A 10,000-nucleotide genomic window follows, 5' to 3' on the forward strand; every position below is an offset into this window, starting at 1 on the left:
AAAAAACGCTAAAAACGGCCCGGCGGGAATGGGTTAATTTGATTAAATTTGAAGTAAAGCATAAACTGCTGTGTGCCTCTTGAGTGTGCCTTCCATTTATCATCCATAAATGCTTACATTGTTTGTCTTTTTTCATGTTTGTACTTTTTAAAGATGCTAATATTTGCAGTATTTGGCATTAATATCATTTGCATTTAGTCTTTCTCTTGCTGTCATCAAAACATGCACAGTGCAGTTTACAGGAATGTCTGTTTGTATACATATGTGTATGTGTATATAAGTAGCACAGCACTAAGCCCGTGGGATATTGGCAGGTATTACGGCATGGCTACCTGTTGTCAGGGAGTCCACACAACCTAAGACTGATAGGGGAGCAGGTGACGCATCTTGCTGGAGCTAGCACCAAGGAGGCGGTTGCGTTGGCTCCTCGGTTGCTGAATGTCCCTTATCACAAGCTCTTGACTATCAACAGGATCCTTACAAATCTTGGAGTAGAACCAGTGAGTTTGGATGTTTTGTTCCATTCTGGTATTTTTTGTAACAGTTCTATGAAGGTCTAGATTATTGTAGAATTTTGAAATATTCATTCATTACTGCCTGTCATTATTATTATTACTTATACTCAGTTGCTTGTAAAAATAAATTAATGGTTTTTGATTCATCATGAAAGGACGGTTGGTTCAAAAGTAAATTTTTCTTTTGTTATCTCTAGGGTGCTGTTCTGACCTTGCCACAAGTGTGCACCCTTAATCCAGAAACCATACAAGAACGCATAGCTGCTCTCCAGAAGGTGCCTGAATTTGAGGCACTGCACTCTCATCCACGCATTCTACGTCTTATATATTACAATACAAAGATTAAATCCCGTTTGGACCTCTTGCACCAGCTGAAGGATGTCAAATCCATGCCGAGTCTGAATATCTTATCTGGAGACACGGACCAGTTCCACCGTTACCTCACTCTGGGGGAATTGAAGCAAAACAGAAGGGACATTGTTACCTTCTTAGCAAGAAGTTTCCAAGTAAAATCAAGCAAGATTCGAGATATATTGAAAATGCAGTTTGGTGGGCCTCAGACAACCCTTGTAAATGTTAAGAATAACCTCCACCACCTGTTGGGAGAAGGCTTCACAAAGGAGCAGGTGTTGGCTGCCCTGGATGTGGTTCTTTACCCCCCGGAGTTAGTGAGTGACCAGCTGTCTCACCTGGCAAAGAGACCTGAAGCGCAGCCCTACTCAGAGCTCAAAGACAACCCAAATGCCTTGCAACTGCTCCTCTATTTCATGGTGAAAGATTCATCCTATAGAATGTAACATAGAATTTATAGAATTAAAGTATTATATTTTCATAGACTGTTCATTCCTACCCTTGAAGATCTCTCTTATGAGCTTGAAGCAGGTTGAACTAGATGAGCAAGCTTACCAAATGCATTGAAAAAATCATATTACAAACACACTTCTGTCTAGGTAATATAGATATTCTTTGAGGATGGTTCATGAGAATGCTCAAAGTACTGAGTAAATGAAATAAACTATCTCTTTGAGGTATTGGCTGAAAATGTCATCATTTTTTATAATCTCTTCTAAAAAGTGTACATCAAGTAACAAAGGGATATTATGCACTCATAGACATTTTGTGTGTGTGTGTGTGTGTGTGTGTGTGTGTGTGTGTGTGTGTGTGTGTGTGTGTGTGTGTGTGTGTGTGTGTGTGTGTGTGTGTGTGTGTGTGTGTGTGTGTGTGTGTGTGTGTGTGTGTGTGTGTGTGTGTGTGTGTGTGTGTGTGTGTGTGTGTGTGTGTGTGTGTGTGTGTGTGTTTTCAAAATGCACTGTTCAATAACTCTGTGACCAACCAGTACAAAGCAAATTTTACGGTGTTTAAATTCGAGCACCACAGGCATCAAAGATCGAAGTTAGCCTTGGTAAAAGCTGGGAGTTTGATGCATTTTAGGGCTGGGCAACAGTGCCAGGCGGAGGCATTGTGGTCCGTACAGGTTAAGGGATACATTTGGAAGATAAATTAGTGGAAACAAAAGCATTATGCCATCAATACAAGGATGGGAAGGTGTTCTTGCTGATGCCTTAGTTGGATTCTTTAAATATGGAAAACTGTCTCATCACACTGAAATAGGATTGTTGTAGATAAAAGAAAAACAATTTATATCATTTATTGGTAGCATTATGTTGTAAGCAAATACAAAACTAATATATCCTGCCACTATTTCATATTTACAAAACACAAACTAGCAATTTTTAATTACAAAAAATGTGTAAAGTAGCATATCTAAAACTTAACTTTTATATACACTATATTAAACAAAACATAACAGTTTTTCCAATGCACAGCAATGACAGAAATATTTTAATGCAAGCTTTGATGGATCATCATCATCATCATCACCATATCTAAATTTAGTCACAGAGCTATAATTGTTTGAAATACAGACAGTCACACGAGTTGGTTAATGGAGTTGGTCTTTACATAGTGGTTTTGCAGTTAGCTATCATTCACACTTGTTATTGTCATTTCTATTGTTGGACAAGTCTCATGAACAAACGCTATATTTAGGTGATACAACTGCTGTGATAATTCTAGGAAAAAAAAGATGTATATTACAAATATGTTCTACACAAAGTTGAAATGACAAACTATTTAAGGCCAAATATATTTAAAAGAATGGATATTTTTTACATACAAGGTTCCACTCTTAATCAAAGGCTCATTTTGAAAAGTCTCCTTTATAAATTGTGAATAGGTATCACAAAAGTTACAAGATTGGAGAATGGAGCATTTTCTCTCCCTTATTTAGCATTACAAAGTCTAAGCCAGTTAAATAAAGATTGAAGAGGTCATGGCTATTGTGTTGCAGATGCACAAGTTTTGAGTTCAAAATCCTGTTCTCTGCTTCAGTGGGCATTTATTGTCACCTTTTGGAGTACAAGTTTTGGATTCTCATTAGCTTATCACTGTTAAAAGAATGAGAGACAATTTTGTATTATTCACCTTTTTAGATCCTCAAGTTACTGCTTTATCAAGGAAAGGAAGCAATGACTGCATTCATTGACTAGCCGTTATCTATCAGTTTAAATTATGTGGTCGTAAACATAAATTTTGATTGTAGTATTGTTGTAATAAAACTACACTTAACTGTTAACAGTAATCCTAATGTATCAATTTATATATATCTAGTTGTATTATTTTGATATCAGAGATATGCACCCATGACAGAAAGGAATCAGAAGACCATGCAATACTCAGAAAACTATTTGCTGTAAGAGAAGATACAAAGTAAATTAAACTACACTTGCAAGCAGAGTATACAGCCAATGTATGAGAATATCTGCATAAGATATAACCTTCAAACAATTTAATTTTAAAAATCAAATAAGCTTTGCTCTTCAGAGGGACAACTTATAATTGACACAGATTTTATGGCAGCATTAGTCAACCTCACAGAACATTATATTTTGATGTACAGCCATTTGAGTGGTATCATGAAAAACAATCTTATAAGAAAATATGAAAATTGAGCTCTGAACACTTATGAACAATCTGTGAATATAGCATGATATGCTCTCTATATTAAGTAATATATATAATGAAACCATTTTATACTTCTTCAGATAGGGCATAAAAGAAGGTGTATGAATATTCTACAACATAAAATTGAAATGATTAGAATAGGAGTCACCTAATCAATACCAGTTACACTTTATTTATATCTATAGATGTATTTCTAAATGTTCTATCCATTAATAATGAGAAACTGTTTCCTCATTTCCAAATTTCTGCTACTAAAAAAATATCTAAAATAAGGCATTAAAACCCTTCAGAGATATTCTTTCACAGCAATATAGTATAAAGTATAAGTTTCTGAACTGTGCAATTATGACTTGAATATACTGGAACCTTAGCCTCTTCTTATAGCAGGTTCACATAACGAAGTACAGGAAAGTTAGTGCAAATTTCCATTATTATCTTGATGATCAATAAATTGTTTGAATAACATTGCAAGCCTTATGTGACTTGCCAAAATGTAAAAAGATATTCTCACTGAATCTTGGGGAAAGTTTTAAAATAGTCTTTCCTTGTGATGGTTGCAAATAACGACTCGAAGATATTCTCATCGAATCTTGGGGAAAGTTTTGAAATAGTCTTTCCCTGGGATGGTTGCAAATAATGACTCCATCCGAGGGACAGCATGCTAGAGGAAGTATTAACACATAGACAGTGAAAGTGAAACAATACTAAATAGGTGTTTTTTTGCATAAGTATTAGTTATATGTTACGAAGCAGGCAATTTTTAATATGCCAATCTATTATCAGTGTTCTAAGATCGGTCTAAAAACAAATCTACTGATGAACCTATGATAGAAAATAAGAATAATTATGAGTATGACATCTGGTTATGCTTTGAGGCACAACAATAAATAATGTATATCTCAGTTAGTAAAATGCATCATGAGAAGTGAAGATTTACATAAAGAAATCTGTAGTCGCACAATACAGTGCATGAAAAGTCTATATCCTCCACTGTTTTGCCCTTTATGTTAATGAGAATATGAGAAGTACCTTTTATATCATTGCTTTTTCCAGTAGTTTGTCTGAGCCCTAGGGTCCATGACAAGATATCACAGTTATAGGAAGTGCGGATTGACGGTCTTAATATGTTCGAACAGTTGGAAGTGGTCAAGTCTAACCAACACACTGAAGTTATAACACTTGATGAATTATTATAATAGGAAACAATATCATGAGGGTTTCTCTTCATAGAACAAATGGCAAATGATTGCTCTGTCCATGCAAAAGATGGATTTGCATCTTTGGACTCAGTCTGGATTATACTACTTGTCATGCATCGCTGCTTCACACAAGGTCAAATGTTTACAATTTTTTCACCTCTACTCTTACATAAGAATATATCTAATAATAATAACATCAGTCTAATAATCCCATAAGTCACTCAAGCATTTATATTTTGTCCACTAAATGGGAGGAATGATGTTACTCTACAGGCTGCTTGCTTGTAAAGATCTTCAGTGGATTCAAATTAAACTTTAATTAATTCTTCATCCTTCTTGCAATTGATCTATAACAGAGGTGTTCATATCTAGTTCATTAACCCCAAAAAAGAGTTGACTCCTTAGGCAGTAGCTTATTGAGCAGCCTTAATACAGAAGAGAACAAATGGGAACAACCCAAATGGCGACTTTCATCAAGAGCAAAACAGAAAGAGACAGGAAATGTAACATCCCTTATCACTTCTTTCAGCAATTTTCCAATGTCTTTATTATCCAGAAGCGGAGGTCGGGATGAGGAATGTGGGAGCGTGGTGGTACCTGCATCCCATGGACTGACTCACTGATGACGGTGGCACACTGGGGGAGAATGGTGAATGTGTCTGCTTCCAGGTCCTTGTATGAAATGTGGAAACTATGACAAAGTCCAGAGTCACTTACTTTCAAATACTTCAATTAGTCTTATAAAAGAAGAGAGATTACAAATGTCTCAGGGGCAATAATTTACACTGAATTATGTTATTGATATATTTGGTACAAAAGGCAGACTGAACCGTAAGCTATTTTATGTGTGTCTATTTACACTAAGTATATCAGTATCTACTGTGATATATGTAAATAAGATAGGAGAAAGAACTATATTTAGGTTGAATCAATAAAAACGATATAAGGATTAACACTACTGAAAATACCAGTTTTTGAGCATCCTAAGGCAATTCCTAGCATTACTACTGTGTTTGATGAATGTTATATTACTACTGTATCATGTATATCCCTTGCAAGAAAAAAAAAAAAAAAATGAGCTTGATGATGCCCAAGCAACATTAAATATTAAGCATTTACTGCAATAAAATACATAGATAATTAGAAAACTAGGTGGACATTTTCTTCTTGTTACAATTGTATTTGAAAACTGCTCCTTTTTGCTATTTTCACTGATATCTACCAACAAAGATGAGCCAGTAATTTCGCTTTAAATGCTGTGAACCAAAATAAATTCTCTTTCCTGTTTCCCTTTTCCAAAGTTTCCACAACAAAAAAGAACAAAAATAAAGCACATGTAAATGCTTGACATACCTGACTGGAATAAATCTTCTGTGAGCTGTAATACAACCAGGTATATTTTAAATCAAACAAGCGTCCGGGCTGTGAGAGGGTGGAAACTCAAGACTAGAAAATCTCACTGTGGCAAAAACAAGTACAGGTAATTCTGTCAACTGAATATTTTGAGAGGATGTGCAAATATGGCAGCACCAAAAGTGGGAATAAGGATGAAAAATTTGGTTCAACCCTTCCACGACGGGCATTTTCCGCAGGATCTGATAGCTTTATACTGTATTGTTCCTTTTGTTGAAATTAAGTCATTTATTCCTGCAGTTGTGTAACTAGGGCATCATACTAAAGCCCTAATTAGTATCAATTTACTAATGTATCATATATAGACTCACATTTCCAATCATAAGTCTAGAAAACAATAGAAAACACTCACATCTTATGATGCCTAGCTAAAGCTGAACATCATATGTGGTCCATCTTGGAAGGGTTAAAAATATAAGCTGGTAGTATCTATCAAAGGCCAAAGAAGATGTATGGAGTATTTTTATATAGCAATGCTATAAGCAAAAGATTCATAAAAATGCCAAGAACTTGATGGTTGTTACAAAGCAATTATATACCATTGTAAGTAAGTGCCTTCAGATAAAATATATTCTCCATCTTCAATATCCTTCACAAAAAACTGTTGCCACATTTTGACATTCCTCATTAACAATGCTATTTAAAATCATCTCATCAACTAGTACATACTTCATTCCAAATTCACTTTTCGGTAAGAAATAATAATAATAATAATAAATCAGTTATGTTTCACCAGCATACATTCAGTGAGAACACAACTTAGTAATAGCACAAGATTAAAAGACTGAACTTCAGAGGACCAATAGCCGTAACACCTAAGCCAATGGTAGACCCAAAAAAATGCTGGTTTGAGGAACTGTTATGTAAGCCAGTTAGTCTATTAGTAAAGCAGCTGATAACTTCTGGTGTTATATCCATTATTTGTATCACTGGATGTCATATCATCACAAAGCATTTTTTATAATTTTCCAATGTATTTTGGTGGATATTCCTTTCAAAGGGAAAAATCCAATAGATAAAAGCACCTTCCCCACTAAGTGCACCTTTGCTTTGGTCTTTTCTTGCTTTGAAACATGTGACATGGATGCCAATATCTATAAATGCTTGCGGAAGGATTAACAAAGAGGGAAGCAAATGTTAAATGCAGTATATTTACAGAATACAATTTTGCTGTGATAAAATGTCTTTCTGCTTGAGAATATCACTCACCATCTTTTAACAAACTATATCAAGAGCTTTAATTTATGGAGAAGTGACAAAATAACTAGGAAAACTGCAAAAGCAATGGCATACTTGCCTTTACCAAAAAAAAACTGCATGCCTATTTCTTTGAAATTATATAGGCAAATAAATTACTAGAGAGGAATAAGAATGGACATCATGAATATGAAGTTAACTGTAGTATTGGAAGCCATCTTGTGTCATGCTATCCATAATACCCAGTGGCAGTTGATCAATCTACCCATGAAAGATTTTGATACTGAAAATGTTGAAGACAGAAATGTAGAATAAAAAATAAACTGCTGACGCATCTCGATGTACTGTGACATCCCTTCCATGCCTCTCCCTGAGTCAACAGTCCATTGCACAAATGGAAAAAGGAAACATTATTCATGATGAATGAGATTATGAGATAATATACAACTTTGAATGCATGACAGTGGATGTCTGCATAATCTATATTTAGTGATCCACTCTTGAGGTCAGTTGGGCAATCTGGATAAAATGGATAATCTCTCTGAATGATCTCTAATGACCATATTCTGGAGCCAGAGCGACGGCACGTGTGTTGGGACACTGTGGCAATGCGTGTGGTACAAGCACTGCATGCATATGTATCTTATACTTTACATGTGCACACTATGAAAAAGATGTTTACATGTTCTAGGTAAGATTTGCAATCAGGACCTATTAAGGGTGTGACCAAATCTATACATCAGGTATGACATGCTATAATCATGTATACATCAAGTGTCACCCTGAGAGTTATATGCATACTCTTTTAGTGTGTGTGTACAACATGGCGAGACTATGTGCACACACACAACACATAAGGCTGTGGAGTATTGTTTTCTCTTTTGAGGGAAAGATTGAAATTTTTAGATCTTAGTTATATGTGGACAAAGGAAACTGGACATTAATAGAGTCAAATCTTGCATTGTAATCACACTGTAATTAGCAGAGACTAGTTACATTCCAAGGTATATGAGGCACAAAGAGTTCTCTATTATTGTACTTTCTTCTGCATCACAAATTTAATATCTGGAAGCACTCTGACATCTTATCATTGTACATACTTGGAAAAAACAAAAACATATTCAGCTGTGCAAATTCAAGTTCACATTAATCTTCCTTAAGCCTGAGTTGATCTATTATTGAATAGTAAAAAAAACAAAAACAGCTTCTTACTGGTTGTGTGCAAAGTATTAAAAAAGTGTAGGTGTCAATTGCTGATGATCTGTGGTAGGGATGCTTGTAAACTTGAACTTATTAAAACATATGGATGGAAAAAATTTTTTTTTACTATTAACTGAATAGACAGACAAATATTTACTACTACAACTAGTAATAAAAGCTCGCTGCACTACAAAATTAACGTTTTCCTTCTCGAAATTCGTGACTTAAAAAAAAGAAAAAGAAAAAAGAAGTAAATATTGCACTAAAAAAACAAAACAAAATTCAATCTTTCATTGTATCAACAAAGGCCTGACATAGGTAGTCATGCAAGGCAGAAGTACAAGCACAAAAATCAGTTTCATCAAGGTTGTGTCAGAGGTACATCAGTAGCAAAAAATATCATACGAGTTACAATTCCATAACCTTTGTGTAAGCCAACTAGATGCCGGGGAAGTAAGACCATTAGGGAGAATATCCTAATGGTTGCCTATGCTTGCCTTTTAACACTCAACTCCTGGAAATCCACTTTGGACAAGCTGTGTGGAAGAGCTAACCATTCGTTTCTGTGGTGAATCCTAACAGCAGTGAGTTTGTGAATGTGATACATCTGTATCTATCAAATGAGACAAATGTACTTATATGAGAAGAAGGGGAAAAAATCTATGATCATGTTAACAGTAATATCACTTCCAGATGTTCGGGATAGAAGTAGTAAATGATAAAGAAGGAAGTTTAAAATCTGCTTATATACTATAAAAACATATTTTACTGGCATATGAAAAAAAAAAGAATAAATATATCAAGATGGAAAAGAAGTGATAGAGGCAAAAACAGCAGATATAAAGTCTAACAAACATGATTCACCAAATGCTATCCTGGTTTGCTTCAGGCCTTGTGAGGTTTCCTCAGTTCGCGCTGATGTGGCATGACATCAAAATCTACTAATGTGATAAAAGCAGACAAAAAAAAAAATATATATCCACAAGACAACCTCGTTCTGTGTCACAAAATACAAAACTATTCTCTGTTGTGAATTTTCTCGTAAAGTTACCGTATTCTTAAACATATAAATTTCTCTTCAGGTTTCTTTTCTCAAAAATCTAAAATCTTCCATAATGCATACATATACAAAGTAAAAGTACTCTTGAATCACCAATAAATATTCGTTGTACATGACCCGTTTAACAACATTCGTAGTTCAGATTATAATTACATGAGTCTCCCTTGATCACAGACCACACACTCAAGAACACTCAGAAGTCACTGAATATCGCCAGCTCGATGTCGGACACGCCCTGCGTCGACCGCCAGTTGTTCTCGGGGTAATCGTCGAAGTTGCGCGTGTCGCCCTCGTAGCTCACCTTCGGCACGATGGGGGGCTGGGGGGGCAGAGAAGCGGGAGGGGTTAGGGTATGTGATATGCATATTTTCTGCTGTTGATGTGATAACACA

At 35.3% G+C, this 10,000-nt stretch overlaps 2 protein-coding genes across 7 annotated transcripts in view; one reads left to right on the top strand and one right to left on the bottom strand.

Moving 5' to 3' along the window:
• Positions 1-8,664, top strand: part of mTerf5 (mitochondrial transcription termination factor 5) — a 21,354-nt gene extending 12,690 nt beyond the window's left edge. For all 6 annotated transcript variants that reach the window (XM_086542004.1, XM_086542003.1, XM_086542002.1 and 3 more), the window contains exons 8-9: positions 315-500; positions 713-8,664. In XM_086542004.1, coding sequence (XP_086398130.1) covers positions 315-500; positions 713-1,312 — 786 coding nt within the window. In that variant the 3' untranslated portion in view covers positions 1,313-8,664. The remainder of the gene's footprint in view (positions 1-314; positions 501-712) is intronic.
• The window catches only part of Pka-C3 (Protein kinase, cAMP-dependent, catalytic subunit 3), a 65,931-nt gene continuing 58,078 nt past the window's right edge, over positions 2,148-10,000 (bottom strand). The window contains exon 8 of the mRNA XM_043021050.2: positions 2,148-9,927. Within this exon, the coding sequence (XP_042876984.1) occupies positions 9,802-9,927 (126 nt within the window). The 3' untranslated portion in view covers positions 2,148-9,801. The remainder of the gene's footprint in view (positions 9,928-10,000) is intronic.

Source organism: Penaeus japonicus, unplaced genomic scaffold (assembly GCF_977035675.1).
Source record: "Penaeus japonicus unplaced genomic scaffold, GWHDUDI00000001_assembly GWHDUDI00000011, whole genome shotgun sequence".
NCBI classification, from domain to species: domain Eukaryota; kingdom Metazoa; phylum Arthropoda; class Malacostraca; order Decapoda; family Penaeidae; genus Penaeus; species Penaeus japonicus.